This window comes from Cyclopterus lumpus, chromosome 7 (assembly GCF_009769545.1).
Source record: "Cyclopterus lumpus isolate fCycLum1 chromosome 7, fCycLum1.pri, whole genome shotgun sequence".
Classification (NCBI taxonomy): domain Eukaryota; kingdom Metazoa; phylum Chordata; class Actinopteri; order Perciformes; family Cyclopteridae; genus Cyclopterus; species Cyclopterus lumpus.
The window spans coordinates 15,191,254-15,210,324 of record NC_046972.1 but is presented as its reverse complement, the minus strand read 5'-3'; the positions used below and the strand labels follow the sequence as shown (position 1 = coordinate 15,210,324).

The window sequence follows — 19,071 nt, the reverse complement described above, 5'->3', positions numbered from 1 at the left end:
GACTGTTATGCCAATGCTGTTGTGTTCAGTTTTTCTCTTGAAATGTGTCCCGTTTTGTCTTTTTTTAGTGTGTTATTTACTTGTTTGCCTATCTTGTGTCAACTGTCTATGTTATTGCATTTCCCTTGCCTTTAAGAGGGTAATACTGTGGAATGTGCATGCTATCCCCCCTCAAAGCATTTTCCAGTAAGTTTTTAGGGATAACATTTTAGAATAATTTCTACACTTACTTTTACAGGCAGACATTAGTTTACACTTTCAAAATCATGTTGAGGCACAAATTGCGCTGAGGTAATTCACCACAGTCAACATTTAGGCCACTTTTTTAACAATTGTTGCCGACATGATGGTATTCTGATGAGCACTTGGAAGTTTGATCTTTGGGTTGTATTTGAAGTTTGTTAAAAGTGTTATGAGCCGTTTTTGGTGAAATCAATGCAGCAAAACTTTATTTTAAATTCTAGTTGTTAGTTTGAGATACTAATATACCCTTTTGACATATCATAGTAGGAAAAGCACATGTGTATTCAGTAGTATTAATGATAGCTGTATTCCAGAGGTCGTGTGCATGGCCACTGCAATACCTTACTGGGACAGTTAAAGCTACTATGAGACGATTTCATTTTGTGTTGATTGTGGCTGTCCTTGTGGACAAAAGCGATAGTGTTTCCGAGCATCGGAGTCCCTTTAGAAAACGTCTAATTTTACAGCAGCAGGGTCTGGGTCCCCCTTGCCTCCATTCCTTCCCTCCAGTGGGCCTAGCAATACGGCCTGGATCTCAAGTGGCATGGCATTGTTGTTGGCTCCCTGCGGGACCCCGTTGGAGCGGCAAGGCAAAGCTCTGCTCCTGGCTGGAGGAGGCACCGTCGCTCTCCACCGCCCGCCGGACGAAGGCTGCAGCGAAGCCGGTTCTGGGTCTGTCTGCGGTGGGCTGGTGGCTGCCGGAGTCTGAACTGAAAGAGCTTCTGGTGAACCTGCGAGCTGTGATGCTCGCTACTTCAGTAGGTCAGAGAGAGAGTATTAGATTCAGACTGTTTCTTAACTAGTTAAAAGTTCCATGTTTCGACCTTAATGGAATTGAGCCATCATTAATGTTGTTTATTTCATCTGTGCTTTTCCCACCATGACAAGTCAAATGTCTGCTTGGAAATAGGTCCATTTCACCACAATAATTTTTGGGAAATGTATCGAAAAAGATGCAAACGTGAAAACAATATTGTGAATTTGGTAACTACAATCATTAATCTACATAACTCAAACAAATTTCAAGTTGCAAGGTGGTTTTCATAGAAATGAACCACAACACATGTCTGCCTGGGAGAAAAGTAATTAACAAAGTACACAGTGTTTTTTAAAACTATATCAGCACTGACTGAAATATCTACATTTAAACATATTTATAATAATTGGTCTAACATGTGCAAAGTCACCAGTGCAGTCTCTCCCAAACAAACAGACTTGCTGTCTGGCAGCAGCAGAAGAGTGTGTTCATTCAATCAGTTCTGGTGCCGACAGGAGGAGGTGAAGTGTGAAATGTCTCTGCCGGCGGAGCTGAGCTGCCTGCAGGGCGGCGGGGAAGCAGAGGGCGAAGCGGCCCTGGCAACGCTGGAGAAACAGCTGATCTGTCCCATCTGTCTGGAGCTCTTCAACAAACCGGTGGTCATCCTGCCCTGCCAGCACAACCTCTGCCGGAAGTGTGCCAATGAGCTGTACCAGGTCTGTGAGAGGGCACACGTGTGTATGTATATATATATATATATATATATATATATATATATATATATATATATATATATATATATATATATATATAAACATATATAATAAATTTTTGTTTTTACGGTTTTTGTTTTTACGGTTCTGCACAGACATTCCCTGTATGTCCACGCAGTTATGTACTGTATGTGTTGGAACACACTTATCTTTCATAACATACCTGTGTAAAATTTGTGTGTGTGTGTGTGCGCGCATTTGTGTGATTGGTGGATTATCAGTGGCTAAAATGGGATGTGTGGATGTATAACTGGTTCGCTCATGTACATGAAAATCACCGGCTGTGAGCTATATTTACTACTATTGTTCTGGTCGCGTGTGTGTGTTAGTGTGTGTGTGTGTGTGTGTGTGTGTGTGTGTGTGTGTTTTGCGAACACGTTAAGATCTATTTTGCAGCAGCAGTGGGTACCTAAGAATGTTGTGAAGTTTATGTAGTTAAGAACTCACACCCTTGCCTTGTCCTCCCTGCTGCCGCAGAGTTGCTTGGAGAGGCAGCTCTAGGAGACAGATATGGACCTTCTTGAGCAGCTTAAGGCCATGTCAACATTTCCATTTTAAAACGCATACATTTTGACTGTGAAATCAGTTGAATATTGACAAAACCAACATAAATTCCAGCTGGCCGTAAACACATTGTAAACCATCTCTCTTTCTCTGAGTGCTCAGTGTTTATCTCTCTACCAGCTGATCACTCGTCCAGGCCCAGCAGCAGCTGAAGCTTATTAAAGGTCACTATTTCAGGATGTGTTACACCTCTAATCTTCCCTCCGTCCTTCTGCTCATCTGTCCTTTTCTTCACTCGTCTTCCCCTGAATCTCAATTCCCTAATTGGTTACCACTTTTTCTATTGTGATCTCTTTAACTGTTGAACTATCGACCCATATTTCTGTCTTTTTGTCAGTAAACTGAAACATTCTCCTGAAAGTCTTGGTTATTTATTTGACCTTGAACTTTGGACAAATATGGTCGTTCAGGATGCCATTATCAGCTGTAACGCCATATCAGCAAACAAGCTCTGATGAAGCCACTGTTCATGCGCTGTCCAAGCGTAACCAGCAGATGCAGTCAGAGACCAGCTGGTGAACATAGCAGCCAAAGAGACACAGAAATCCCTCAAGAGTTGATAGAGATCAAATACAGAAGAAAAAAACATCATCAGGTGGAAACAGATACGACATGTTGCTCAGTGTCTGCTGCTTGTGAAGTAGGCATCTGTTTGGTAACAGGGTAGCCAAAACCACGCAACAAGTCAGTGCTGTGTTTCTTTCAGCTCGGTATAGTTCAGGATTAGAACTTTGAATGTAATATGATCGTATTTTTCGCTCTTCCTTGGTAAAATTCCCATTGAGACCTAATTCACCACAGGCCTTTTCTATAAATCATGAGAATGTAAGATATTACATTCAATGTTATTACAGTCTACAATTATCAGAACAATACAAACATTCAGGCCCCCTAATGTGATTCCACTGCACATATAAATGTTCAATAAAAGACTATATATTTTATATTTTTTAATATATTGCGACCCGCTTGTGGGTCTAGAGAGTAAACAAGGTGCTCTAACAGTGTTGTGTGTGCTGTCCTGAGCCACACTGTGTTTCCATGCTGGATGACGAACAGGGGATTTTGCCGTCTTGTTTTTACCCAGTAACCTGTCCTGAACCGGCTCTGACTTCTGGAAGACTGACACTAAAACTGCGGCTAATTATTGAAATCCCAGCATGTGGCTGTGTTGTAAGACAACACACTCCAACTGTAGGGTGTTGATAACAGTCGTGGAGGGTTGAAGATCATTCCTATGTGAATAAATACAGCATCCTGACATTGCTTCTGTGCAGCCCTCCTTGTTCCTGGCTCGTACCACCATGCAGGTGAACAGCGGTCGTTTCCGCTGTCCGTCCTGCAGACAGGAAGTTGTGCTGGATCGTCACGGTGTCTACGGCCTGCAACGGAACCTGCTGGTGGAGAACATCATCGATGTCTACAAACAGGAAGTCAGCAATAACAGCAACGCTGCGAGGTGAAAAGAGAAGACGATAAGAGAATTACGATAAAGAATATGCCTCCATAAGATATATATGGATGTTTGAAGATGTGATGTTTCCTTCCCCCCCTTCTCTCTCTCTCTCTCTCTCTCTCTCTCTCTCTCTCTCTCTCTCTCTCCAGCCCCCTCCCTCCTCCTCCTCCACTTCCTGCTCAGGTGACATGTTCAGATCATGAGGGTGAGAGGGTGAACATTTACTGTCTCACCTGTCAGGTTCCTACATGTTCTCTCTGTAAAGTGTTCGGGGCTCATCAGTCCTGTCAGGTGACTCCTCTGACAGACATCTATCAGCAGAAGAAGGTACAGTATATAACATTCTTCTATTATGGTGTGTGACAGTTGGACTAGTGTTTTCTTTCATGTTTTAAGGGCTTTATATTCAGTTTTATGCTAAAATCTGTAACAGTCTTCCAGAAGATGTGAGACAGGCCTCAACTCTGACAATGTTTAAATCCAGGCTGAAAACAGTTCTATTTGACAAAGTATTTTATCTGCACTCTTCGCTTTTAATATAATTAATTAATGATTATTTTTATGTTTTTATGGAATGATTTTATTTGCCTTTTTGTAATTTTATGTAGCTGTAAAGCACTTGTGTACGAATTGTGCTCTATAAATAAACTTGCCTTGCCTTATACATGCTACGTCTATTCTATCTACATCTATCCTTCTACTATTCCTTCTATGAAAATATACTTGTAGAGATAGATAGTAGCCTAGTCCATTCTTTTATTTGTGTTGAAGTAATGTTACAGGTTTGACAAGGTAGTGGTGTTAATGCTTCAATCTGCACTTTTAAAGTCACAGCCAAAATGGCAGTATTGGAAACCACGGATACGTTGAATGTGGAAGTTGCAAGTGATGCAGTACTACGAGCAATGCGCCGAGCAAGAGATGTAGTATTTCTGAGACGGTTATTGAGTTTGGTGGTTTAACAACGATTATAACAAGCGAGTGAGTCCAGAAAGGGCTGGTGGGAATGGTGATGGATGATTCAAGCAAACACAGGACTTTCAGACTTGGAGACCTCTGTCTGTATCCCGTGTGAAACCCAAAGTACCCAACAGTATATACAGGAGTTTTAAAAACCATTCAAATGCAACATACATATTCTTCCAGCAGTAAAATTAATCCAGAAACATTATATATAACAGTAAAACACTGCCAGGGAACATTTTACTGCACAATCAATATTTAAGCACTTTAAATACATTCTCATAGTACTTACACACTTTTGATGAAGTGGAGTTTTGAATGCAGTACATTTACTTATAGTATTTTCACAGTGTGGTATAAGTACTTTTGCTTCAGTAAAGGATCTGAATACTACAACTGCAACACTGAACCTCTTCGTGGTGATGCAACACAACAGTGATTAATTAAAGCATCCAACATCTCTCATTATCACTGAAGAAGTACATTATTTAGAACAGTGAATAAATGAACAAGAGATAAGTTTGAATATTTCAATCTTAACTCAAGGACTTCATTCATTCTTATTGTTTGAGCCCAATTTGATAAACATTCTTGTTAAAAGAGCAGCTTAATGACACAGCTCACCTCGGTTAACGTCTCAAGTATCGTGTTAATGATCTATTGGGGTCCATGTGTAAAACCTAACATCTTTATTTGGCCTCAGTAATTACTGAGTTATTCGATTTCAAAAGGCTGCAAATAACGAATACTCATAAGTCTTAATAACAACTTAATTTCCTATTGTTTTTCAGGATGAGTTGAGTGAAGGAGTCAGTTCTTTGGTGGCAGTCAACGACAAAGTCCAGGCACTGATCAATGAGCTGGAGGAGACTTGCAAAAATATAGAGGTGTGTGTGTGTGTGTGTGTGTGTGTGTGTGTGTGTGTGTGTGTCTTAAGGTGTAACCGATGGGGTTTGGGCGGACAGACAGGGCAGGAATTGATTGACGCAAAGTAAAAAATTGTGAATATGCAGTTTTTGGCATTTCATTTATCTCAATTTAAATAAGTGTCCTCTCTGTGACCTGTATACTGGAGGTGTCACTCTGTGTGTGTGTGTGTGTGTGTAAAGGCTAGCACATACAGGTTGTTTTATATGCTTACTAGTTTCCCCATCACATACATTCAACTTCTAGTTCTAGTATCTTGTGAAAACACTGAACATTTTGATGTGCACTCACTTTCATTCCTCTCTCTGCAGGACAACTGTAAGACTCAGAAACAAAGTGTGTGTGAGAAGTTCAATCGTGTGTTTTCGATCCTTGAGGAGAGACGAAAGGTCAGATATGTTCCTGTTTTCAGCACGTTTTACACATTTATTATCATTATCATATTTACTGTATTTCTCAGAGGGAAGTATTGTATTTTTTTAGTACATTTATCTGACTGCTTTAGTTACTATATACTTTTCACAATAAAAAAACAGACAGTATGATCTAGTGCTATACTACTAATCTACCCAGAATGTTAAATTGTTGATGAGCTACAACATTAAAATGCTCTTTTATAAATTGATTAGTGGTAAAAACAGAACAATATAATATTCTATAGTAATAAAACACTTGAAGAGGAGCCATTTTACACAATTTAATTTAATATATTCTTTTACATGATACTTTTACTTTTGATACTAAATTGATACTAGTAAATGTAGTTGCTCATACTTCTGTACAAAGCTTTGCTTAATTAATATTTTTAATTCAAGCCTTTATTTATAATCGAGTAGTTTAAGACTGTTATTTCTACTTTTACTGAAGACAAAGGGCTTCCATCATTGTCTATGAGTGCTATTTAAATGAACATAGACAGTAGTAGCAAGAATATACAGTATTCTAACATACATATTGTTAGAATACTGATAGCAGTACCAGATCTGAGGAAACAGACATAAAATATGATGTAATTTAACTTAAAAACTACACGTCAACATGAATGAACTCCTCATATATTTAACATTATATCGTATTATCGTAGTATTTTGCAAATTGTGATGTTAATATACAAAATACACATTTTGCATATTCAAGTTCTATGTAAGCATGAAAAGTCATAGAAGCAGTAACAGTGTTTATAGTTGTAGTGGTTTATTATGGTCTTCATCACGCTGAAGGTGATGACGCAGCGAATCAGCTCTGAGCAGGAAGAGAAGACAAGCCACGCCCAGTCGTTGGTGCGTTGCTATGGAGACAGCGTGGAAGCCAACAGCAAACTTGTGGAGAGAGCAGTGAGCAGCATGGAGGAGTCAGACATAGCTGCTTTTGTTCAGGTGTGTGCGTGTGTGCGTGTGTGTGTGTGCGTGCGTGCGTGTGCGTGTGCGTGTGCGTGCGTGTACTTGCTTGAACAGATGCTTTTTGGAATGAGGAAGAAGTTAACGCTGTAAAAATGCGACGGTAGAAACCTGCATTGCAAACATCATTTTATCATAAAATATACTACAATGTTGAAACTTATGCAACGACTAATTCAACCAGTCAGTTACTCTACTATTAGCTGTAGAAACACGCAGTTTGAATGGTCTCCCTTTGTTTGGGTTTTATTTCGGTCCAGTGCATATAAATAAGCCAACAGTAAAAGATGGTTCAATAAAGGAAGAGGTACTCACATCTGTTTCTTAAGTATCATTACCACAATAATAACTTACAGTAGCAAGTTTGAGAAATGTTCAGCTTTATGTTTGTCATTTCTATTTTTTTTGTGTTTGCTACGTTTGTTTGTGCATCTTATGCTGAATTGAGGTCGGAAAAGTCGGAAGAATTATGTTGATAATTATAATAATAGATAATAGACATTGTAGTGACCCGTTCGCTATCAACAAGTGGTCACTATGGTTGCGTCCATATTTAGTCTTGAACGTGCAATAAATAAATGTCCAGTTTTGAATTTGAAAGGTTATTCATTTGTAATATTGTAAGTCTTTTCAACACAAACCAAAATGTATATTCCTTGTCCAAAACCCATTTGTCTTTTCCCAAAAAAGAATGAAAGAAATCAAACCGTTCATTTGTCGAACACCGTTTCGCACGGTCAAAAACGGTGTGCTCCTGCCAGTCAAGGAACACCTGGCCTTAGTGTTCCCCTCGATTACATTGGGCTGTCTTAATTGACAGCCGCCCTACGCCCCCTAGTGGTGGGAAGTCCAACAAAACAAAAACAAACTAAGTGTCTCTTATAGACATAATGATTGTTTGAGTCTAGAATCTCTAAAATAACCCCTTATCATGTTTCTTATTTCCTCCCTTCAGAATTCAAGAGAGTTGATCACAAAGTGAGTATTTTGACAAGATATGTTGTGTTTTGTTGCCTGGGTGATATAATGTTGATAGAGCTCTTTCTTTTCTAAAGTGAATCAAATGTTTGTTTTTTTCTGTTTCCTTTTTTGTTTTCCTTGTCTTCTGCCTCTCCTTAGAGTGATAACAGCGACTGGCTCTTGTCCATCTGAAACACTGAAACCAGGCTGTGAGAGTTTGAGCCACTACATATTTAACTTCAGCAGACAAGAGAGGGCTCTGAAGAGCATAGACTTCCTCAAAGGTATGAAGAGGGACTGCCTGGTAAACCACTTTGAAACTTTATCTTCATACCATTTATTTTGCATGGGAGTTGTACCAACAAAAGACATTTCTGTCCACTTTGTGAAAGTGTGTTCCTTGTCTCTAACGCCATTAAATACAAAAATAGCATGAACAAGTACAAAAATAAACATTTTTAAATAGACAAAATGCTTAATGTGCTTGTAAAGGCTGAACTGTAACGCTGCTAGACTGTGGGATATAAAAAACAACCTATGTGGTTTAAGGAGAGACTCTACAGGTGAATAGGGTAACCGTTTTAACTCACAGACATCACCATGAAACTTCCCCAGTTGATCAATTACATATTACATACTTATTAATATAGACAATTCTTAAGTGGATTCCGGGTGGATCTATCAGCAATGAAATTTAATATTAATAACTATGTATCTACTAGCGTATAATCACCTAAAACTAAGAATAGTTTGTGTTGGGTTAAAACGAGTACTCTATATTTACATTTAGGGAACCGTTCCTCTTCAACGAGTCCACCATGTTGCACCGCCATGTTTCCACAGCAGCCCAGAACAGACAAACACAACACTATCTCGAGAGCAATCCTTTTGCATTTTTACGCAACCTGAATGCCACTGTAGTTTTTGGATAGAGATGAGGAAGTGGAGCGGTAGTCAGTTTTTTGCCACTTTAAATATGCAAATTTAGCAGAAATCTACAGATGCAAATAGACACAGTGTTGTAAAATAAACATCTTAATGTATACTTTCGGTGTTTTCTTTCCACTTGTCTGAAAGAAGACATGTCATGGAGGCCAAATAGCAGAGACCAAATAGACCAGCAGATGAAAAACTATGGGGTGTCCTGTCTTAAGTGTCAAGACACTCTCAAGATAATATTTACTTTATTCAGGCATTGACAGTATGCTAGTTTCCATGAGAACGCATGTTAGCAAGCTTCACGTGTCAGCATGGGTTCTCTCCGGGTCCTCCGGCTTCCTCCCAGTCCAAAGACATGCAGGTTAACTGGACGCCCGTAGGTGTGAATGTGAGTGTGAATGGTTGTCTGTCTCTATATGTGCCCTGCGATGGACTGGTGACCTGTCCAGGGTGAACCGCGCCTTCACCCAATGTCAGCTAGGATCGGCTCCAGCGCCGCGCGACCCTAAAAAGGAGAAGCCTCTCAACAGGTATTGTTTTCTCTCTGCAGTTTTGCAAAATGTTCCTGAAGAACCAGAGGTGGAAAAGGAGCCTGAAGTACCCAGAGAGTCCTCTGTCCAGATTGTAGAACCAAAACACCATCAGGACACCTCCCCACAGAACCCGGAATCTGTTGTAGAACCAATTAAAGAGCTAATCCCAACACCGATATCCCCACCAGTGAAAACAGCTGCACCAACATCAGCTTCAGTGCCACCAGCTCCAGGTCTGGTGAGGGACCCTGTGGAGCATGCGTGGGTGGTTCTGCAGCCGGAAACTGAGGACCCGGACTTAAATGATGGAGAATCCGGTCTGATGAAGAACAACACAGAGGATCAAAAAGAGCAGGCCGAGGGTTGTGCAGCTCCTGGTCCTGGTAAAGAGGGAGCCGTCTGTGAAGAGCAGGAAGGAATGAGCACACAGCAGGTACTTTCAGCTCAGCTTTTTATTTCTTAAATCAATTCAAGGAACCCTGAGCCTGTTAACTACAATGTGTGTATACTAAAACCATTTTCCAAAATGTAAACAATTATAAATTTGATCAAATCTAACTTTAGATTGATTTCCTACTCTCCACGCAGCCTCTGATCTCAATTCCAGTAAACTTTGAAAATCAACTCACATAGACTAGACATTTGTTAGAAGCACTTGTAGCAAAGTTTGTGGACTATATATATATTTGGCTAGAATAAAGTTATTATCATGTGGTACAGAACCTTACAAGTCAATAAATCTGTATTGTGTCCTGGTGTTAATCTTTGGGCTTGTTGGAAGGTATCAATTACTTTCAATTTAAAAGGCTCAAGTCTGAGTTAAGTCCCAAGGCATTGGTGTCAAAGTTCAAGTTGAGATGCAAGTCTTTTTATATTTTGTCCGTTGAGTCTAAAGTCATCAAATTTGTAACTCTACTCCGCACCTCTGGAAGTAAAGTATACTGTGAGTCAAAGGTGTCAGGTCAGTGTGAAGAGTTGTGTTAAAGACTTGATCGTACATCTCTAGTCTGTTAAAAGGATGTTTTCAAATCTCTAAAAGAGTTGACTGAAATGAACTGAAACCAAAAGTTGCATAAATGGATACAAATTAATCTATAACACAATATAGGCTTTGGAAAACAGGCTAGTTGTTGGTACTGGGCTTAAAGGAAATGCTAAAATCATCTGTATTGGCTTTTTTACGTCTTTCTTCACATATCAGTGTGAGACAGTTAGTGATGCAGATGATTGGACGGCACAGAGTGAGGCAGAGGACAAACAGGATGCTGAAGAAGAAGAAGAAGAAGAAGAAGAAGAAGAAGATCATGATCTTGATCATGATCATGATCATCATCCGTTTTACCCGAACTACAAACCCAACAGCTGGCGCAGGCTATGCTCCGATCCTACAAGAGTCCCAAGGTTTGTGATGCGCACCAGACGATGAGTTCACAACCAGCCAGGGATTCACGTTCAGAGGCCGAGATCCACAATGAGGTTGAACGTGAAGTCCAAGTCGTGTCTGAGCCCCAAACACAAGCACAATGTCTACGAAGTCTGGTAGCACAGACTCAGACCCAAGAAGTGAACATGGCTTACCCCAACTGACATCCAGCTGGACCACAACAGCTCCCACTTTCCACTGAGCTTCATTCTCAGCCAAACTCTCCTCTCCCTCGACTCCCACAGTCAGAGACCCAACCTCTGTCTCATCTGCAGTCTCAGAAGGTATCTGCTGAGCTGGGCAGTGCTATTACACCTGTTCCCCATGTGCGACTAACTAGGCAGAGAGCTGGAGATGAGGAGGAGAAGGACATGCAGGGCTGGGTGTGCCGACTCGAGGCTATGGAGAAAAGCTTCAGCATCATAGAGGGCATGATCTGATTATATTGATATTCCATCAACTGTACCACCGGAGCTGAAACGTTCTGGCGTTGAGAGTGGAAGCTCAGTGATGGACAAAGATAACTTTGACGTCAGTGATAGGAGGGTAGAGGAAGCAGAAGAGAAAGTGCAATATGATGATGATAATTTAGATCTAAAATGTGCTTTAAATCTGAAAGATAAATGGTTGGGAGAGGGAGACGCTGAGGCAATGAATAAAGAACCAGAAGAAGGAAGCATGTGGTCTGATGAAAGGAAAGAAAAAACGGATGATCTATCAATAAGGGAGGCCACAAACTGCACTGAGATTGAGGCAGTTTGTTCAGAGTTTGCAGAGATGAGAGAGAAGGATGGAGAGAACAGCGAGCAGCCTGAAGACTTGAAGACTGAAAGTGGAGAGAAATTAACTTCCTCTGTCTCTCTCCAGGTCAGTGTCGTCTGGTTTTACCTTCGTCATCATCAACCAGGCTATTGCAATCTTCACCACCTGCTGATGTGGCTGCATCTCCACATTGTCTTCTTCTTCTTCTTCTTCTTCTTCTCTCTTCTCTGTTCTCTGTTCTTTCTGTTTTTTTGTTTATGTTTTGCAAAGTCACTTTTGCAACTTGGCTGAAATTGTTTACCACTTAGGTCTCTGTCTTGATGTTATTTTTGGAATTGAAGGGAAAACAGGAAGGAGGAAGGGGAAATTAAAAGTTAACCTCAGTTCAATGACAAGAAAAAAATAGTTTGACCGTTGACAAATACTGAAAGGAATATTTTATTTAGCAAAGCACTGAGACAGTGTTGAATAATAACAATAATAAGAAAAATAGATCAAACAATAAAAAACATACAATAAAAATAAAAATGAAAAAAGAATTATTCTTTTTCTCACTCTAATTTTGACGTAACTAAATGTAGTGAAGTGAAAAGTACAATATCTCCCTCTGAATTATAGTGAAGTAGACGTAAAAAATGGCATTAGAAGAAAACGAGTGTACTAGCAGTAGTACATGTACTTAGTTATATTACACCACTATACAGTTATGAGTCCTCTTTCCTTCCTCCTTATATCATAATTTACCTCCTCCTTCTCTCTCTTGCCCATCCCTCCATCTTCTGCCAGGCTGTCATTCTGCTCTTCTACCTGTTGGCCTTTCTGGTTCTCCTGCAGAAGGTTTGGGCTTACATCGGCTGCTTCATTTACACATAACACCAGCAGGAGACACAGCCATCCTCACTGCTGCACAGCTCAGGTAACTAAAGCTGTCAGACACATGTAGTGGATTCAAAAGTATTATCTATCTATCTATCTATCTATCTATCTATCTATCTATCTATCTATCTATCTATCTATCTATCTATCTATCTATCTATCTATCTATCTATCTATCTATCTATCTATCTATCTATCTATCTATCTATCTATCTATCTCTATCTAGCTATCTATCTATGTGTTACTATTGCCTCTGCTGGCATCTTGTGGGAGAAATATGTACTTATATTAAGTCAGTGAAGAGTTTATTTCTATTTTAAATAAAATGTGAAAATTCTAATGACATATAGCTTACTTTAAACTATAAAAACTAAATTGTATTTTTTAATAATATTATTGATGTTTTTATGCTCCAGCAACACTGGCATCACTCATTACACCCATCTGCTTCATGCTGTGTTTTAAGTTGTGGTTGCATGGTTGTGAACATTTAATAAATATGCAGTGAAGTGCTTCTCTTGACTGCATCTTTATATGTTGTTGTGTTGTTAATGTGAATCTGAAAATATAGTTTTGTCAACAAGTGTTTTTCTGCCATTGTCAAAGTCGAAATGTCAGTTTGGAGCCAAAGCTCCTCATGTAGTACTGAATGCTCAAGCACCGTACTGTAGTACAAAACTGAGGTATCTGTACTTTACTTGAATTTATTCAATGCATGCTGCTACAGGGATATGAATTGTATACATTTCCTGATTATACTTATACTACTAATGTACTGTTACTCATTTAACATTTTCAATGCAGGACCTTTACTTGTATCAGAGTATTTTCACAGTCTGGTATTAGTACATTTACTGAAGTAAAGGAGCTGATACTTCCTCCACTGTTGATAGTGAACAACAAACCTGTATTGTTTTTATGTTGACTGTTTCTAAGTAATACTGAGTCTTCATATAAAGTCATCTGCTGCCCCCCTTTGCTTCCAGATGGAGACTCATGCAGACAAGTAGTCCTGCTGAGACCAGTCCTCCTCAATCATCGTCTTCCTCCTCTTTTAAACTTAGCGAAGCTCCTCTTTGACCCAGGTACTACCTCTCCTGGCTAAACTCCCCCGACAAGAGGAAATAGAGGACAGAGAGAAGCGTTTGGGGGATGATGTTTAGCTGAGGAGATAAAGAAAGAAAAATGGCAGTCAGTTTCATCAGCTCAACGCTGCCCTGCGACTTAAGACTTAATGCGTGTAGTTATATTTTTACTCTAAAGTTACACTAGTTTATCAACAGTCTCTGTTTTAAAAGATCTGTGCTGGATCTGTCTGTGTTCTTAAAGGGAAAAACTCTGACTCAGGTGGGCTTTTATTTTGAAAATGTATTGAGCGGAAAAACTTGTTGCCCTTCACACTAAAGGTCTTCACAACTGTCAAGTTTGTTGTTTCAAGTTGCATTAGCAGAGGAGTAGTCATACTGCAGAGTAGAAGGAGTTATATCTGGAGTCGTAGTCAGTACTGTAGTAGCTTCCCTGGGAGTTAAGTAAGTACATTAACTCAAGTACCTAAGTACAATTTGGACTTACTTGTACTTTACTTGAGTGCTTGCATTTTATAATACGTTATACTTCTACCCTACTACATCTCAGAAGTACATTTTGTACTTTTTATTACACTACATTTATCTGACGGTTTGGGTTACTAGTTACTAAACATGTCAAATGGTGCAGTACTATACTACTAATACACAGTATGTAAAAGTGTGGAAGAACTACAACATAACATGCTCTTACATGTATTAATAAATGTTAAAAATAGAATAATCTATAATAATAATAACGGAGCCATTCTGCATAATGAGTACTTTTACTTTTGATACTTGAAGTACGTTTTTCTGATAATACCTCTGTATCTCATGATACACAAGAGACATTTGTGTTTATTATTTAAATTTGATCAAAAAGCAGAAAGACCTGAAACTAATAATGGACAGACCTTTTATTGTGCTTAATTACATGGCTCTTAATATTAGACAAAACATCTGGAAATATTATATTATATTATTATATTATTCAAAAGAAGAAGAAAACTATTAATTTAGCATTTCTAATTTCTGCCCAATTTAAATATTTTCCAGAAAATATACACAATATAATAGACAGTAATGATCTTAAGTTGAACTCGAGTTACTCAGTAGCTCAGAAGAGTTGAGTGAAAGTTAGAGATTAAGAAGTACAGGTGCTCTAGTGCCACCTAGTGGAGCATTTGTTAATATTCTAGTCCCTATTTTATATTTGCGTCTATCGTGGGACGCGGCCATCACGCCGAGGGATGCTGACAAGGCATTTTAATATGCCACGCGGCGAGAGACGCAGCGCTCCGGCAAGGCGAGACCGCCTGAGACGAGGAACGCGGCCGTCACGGCACCGAGCGCGGCCATCATGTAATGTTGAATAATCAAAATAAACTTGAGTTTTAAATTGACTTTGTAGCTCTTTCTTCCATTATAATGTAAGACACATGGGATACAAATATATAATTGACATAAATAAACTTGAAAAACGAAAATATAAGAAAATTAGGATTGGTCGATAAAGAATGTTTAATCTTTATCGAACATTTTAGGCCTGATTAAAAGTGTTTCAGCTGTATGCTAAAATAAAGCCCCCAAAAAGATATTTCAAAGCAAAGTTAAAAGGAACATTATCTGTGAAATTAAGATTAAAACATGATTATATTTAAAAATAAGTTCAGGCAATTAAAAGCTTAAGAAAGAATGTTGTTAAATTCACCACACAAAATAAATGTATTAATAAAGAGTGAGATCAACAAATGAAATAGATAATACTATAGAACAGGAAACACATACTACATGGGGTGTATTTTAAGAGTTTTTTAGAGGCAATTTAAAATATTCTGCAAAACCATAGACCCATTGGCCCTGACAACTGAGGCCCTGGTCAACGGTGGTCTCGATCCAGGATTTAGGTGCAGCCAGAGAGATCTGCCTGCAGCAATTCCCATCTGGCGTTTTTAACATCACAATAATCAGTCAACTTTAAAACTCGTGTTGTGCGTCTGACGTCATGACGTCCACATCTTTTCCAGAGTTTTCCTCAGCAGTTAAGCCGTCATTTTCTCATCTGAAGGTGACTTGATTAGAAGGTAAGTCTACTGCTAAATTTAGTTTTGTATGTACAAATAATGTAATATGTCAGATATAAAAATGGTCCATCTAAATTGGTTACATTTTGTTAAGTATTAAGTTACTAAGTATTTAGTAAACTGACTGAACCAAACCAGCTATCATCATGCTAACGTCAGCATGTTTTACATTTACATTTATGAAGCATTTTGCTTGTTTTGTGATATAATGTGTTAGAGCTATATGTTTAGTCCAATATGTTAAACTTATCCTAACATTAATAGCCTTGAAATATTAACATCAAGTTATTAATATTAATATCAAGTAACTTGACTCAGTAATGTAGAGCTCTATGAGATGGGCCACACACAAAATCACATTTCTTCCAGCCACAGTAGTGCTGTTTAGGTGTTTTATCTACAGAAAAATCGGGCCATCAGATTGTTTGGTCATTTCGTTATTTTTTTTCTGTCTAAGAGAAGAGAAATTAGATGCAGTACCGTTTTCAGTCACAACAAAGTTTCATTGGGCTGGTGGCGCCGTTTCAAAATGGAATTTTATTTGGGATTTTAATCCATTTGGTTTAATTCAAGTGAAAAGATGCCCACGATGCTGACCCCGCATATTCCCGTCAAATAATAAGGTCAATAACCTGCATTATCTGCTTAATAAAGCATTGGTGCCCCTAGTGGACACCAGGAGAATAACATGTATCATCTCCATTATGAATCATAATTCATAATGAACCAAATCTTTTAACTTTTTAAATCTTTTTTTTAAACCAACATCAGTCAACAACCAGAAAATATGAATTCATATTCAGACATTGTGTACATAATGCCACTGTTGTTTTTTATGAACATTTAAAATAAACAGATACAACAATGGACGTAATCTTTGTATACAGCGCCTGTGTGTTTGTCTCCAGTGAGGCAGAGTGTTGCTGCCCCCTGGAGGACAGTTACCTGCACTACACACAGGCTGAGTTACCGACGTGGAACACACAGTGCAACCCTCAAATTAGATTATAGGATTATATTTACAAGAATCAAACGCATGCAGGTGATCGACACTTCTTTCTCCTCGGTGAGACACAATATTAGACTGAAGGAGAAGAAAATGTTGAGAGAAAAGGACCCCGGGGTGATCCCCATCAACTGCAGAGGAGAGAAGCAGAAGATGCACTTGCGAGACTCCTTCCTGGCAGACCAACTGGACCCCATCTTCGTGACTTAAAACATGTGATTCAACTGACGAAAATGCAGAAAACTGAGCCAGGCTCAGAGAACAGATGTGACTTTGGGGTGCATTCAGTAGAAAGCCTGATGTTCAAGCTCAGATACACATTCAAAACAGCAAACAATGTTGGAATGCAAGTACAAACCTGGATATTATCTTTGATGGGCAGAAACATTTCGAGTCAGTCCATTAGATGATTGTGAAATACTAATACCATTTTTTTATATGCACAGATTTTTTAGACAAAGAATATTAATAATGTTTCATTATTTCGGGGTCTAAATTAGCCTTTTTAGGAGTTGTTTAATAACTGCAGTTTTAGGGCTTGTGGGAAGACACCTGAGGGATGTGTGTTTACAATTTGTAAATGATCAGTGGTCATGCAGTGCGAAATATATATTTTTAAATAGCAAGAAGTTAAACACATTAAACTTAGCTTTATTAAATGTCAGGTCTCTGTCAGGAAAAACATTTTTAATCAATGATTTTATTGTTAGGCACAAACTTGATTTTTTGTTTTGAACTGAAACTGGTAAGACCAAGATAACAGTGCAGCTGTTCTTATTGAATCAACATGCTAAATGCATTGAATAAATCAACAACTGGATGGGCCAGAATGTTAAATAAAGATAACAGAAGTAATTGTTTTTGGTCCCAAGGACGAACAATGGAAAGTCACCGCTCAGCTTCAATCACTGATGTTAAAAACCACAAACCAAGCCAGAAATCTAGGTGTAGTTATGGATTCAGACCTTAACCTGAACAGACATATAAAGACAATTACAAAATCAGCATACTATCACCTGAAGAATATATCAAGGATTAGAGGATTCATGTCAACAGGATTTGGAGAAACTCCACGCATTTATTTTCAGAAGACTCAACTACTGTAACTGTGTGTTTACAAGTCTCTGTAAACACTTTCTGTTCCAAGAGTCAGAACTAAACATGGAGAAGCAGCGTTCAGTTCCACATTTCTGGAACAAGGTCCCTGAAAGCTGCAGGTCTGCAGGGACCCTGAGAGACCCTCAGCTCCTTTAAATCCAGATTGAAGACTTTTCTGTTTGCTGTTGCCTTTAATTGAACCAGATTCAAGGATATTAATCAATTTATGCATCTACTGCATTTTATTTCTTTAACTGCACTTCAACTTTTATACTATTTCTTGCTTTTTGACTGTTTAAAATGTTTTAATGAATGTTCTTAATTGTTTTTAAATCTTGTTTTCTTTTGCATTATGTTTTGAGGCTTTTAATGGTTTAATGTGAAGCACTTGGAATTGCCTTGTTGTTGAAATGTGCTATACAAATGAACTAGCCTTGCCTTGCCTTACACCGGAAAAGAAATGCCCAGAAATTCAATCTCTGTAACAAGTAGTTGGGAACTTCCTGTTTAGAGGACACACCTTTAAAATAAAAGCACGAAAACGAAGAGCATGTTTACTTCATCTATTTACATTCAGGTCAATGCACACTTGAATATGTACATTTAAACATTTATTTGTTTACTGCTAAGTTTAACGTTCAATATGTAATCACTCCATATACTCTAATTGTTTTCAGGGTACTCTGAAAACAATCTTCCAACCATTAATAATAATACTTATAAGCCCTTAATTACTCAATGAAATACAAGGCAAAAAACCTTGAGGAATATGTTTTCTAATAAATCCAAATAGCATTATATATGAGTGTGTATACAAATGTTTTCTGTGACCACTGTTTTAATTTCACCTACAACTATAATAACTCAATATGTTATACGTTATGATGAAAACATAGTTTTATCCAACATGTTCAGTATAATGCCAAAATAAGGTGACCAGAATAGATCATGAAATATGAACCAGTTAACGGTAAAGATTGGTTGGGTTTATAGAAATGCATATAACTATGTACAATATTTAATCTGATATGTGTTGTTGACTTTCGAAAAACGTTGTGATTATATCCATGATATTGCACAGTATGTGCCATTATAAAACGTTATGTCTTCTTTAATACAGTTTTAAGGATTTAGATTGATGCCTTAAGGAGACAAGGTGCTTTTAAAGAATTCACTGAAGTCTCTTTAGAAAATTCATGATTTTATCGGTGATAAATATAGAAGTTTTTGCTCATCAACATT

General features: G+C 38.3%; 1 protein-coding gene across 1 annotated transcript; it reads left to right on the top strand.

The window, feature by feature from the left end:
- The first annotated feature begins 608 nt into the window (after positions 1-608).
- LOC117733835 (tripartite motif-containing protein 55-like) lies at positions 609-11,982 on the top strand. The gene is made up of 12 exons (XM_034537734.1): positions 609-1,001; positions 1,516-1,716; positions 3,615-3,796; positions 3,943-4,120; positions 5,548-5,643; positions 5,995-6,072; positions 6,904-7,059; positions 8,036-8,058; positions 8,200-8,324; positions 9,530-9,945; positions 10,714-10,913; positions 11,803-11,982. The coding sequence occupies exons 1-12, from the start codon at positions 609-611 to the stop codon at positions 11,867-11,869; spliced, it is 2,115 nt and encodes a 704-aa protein (XP_034393625.1). The 3' UTR covers positions 11,870-11,982.
- Positions 11,983-19,071: the final 7,089 nt, after the last annotated feature.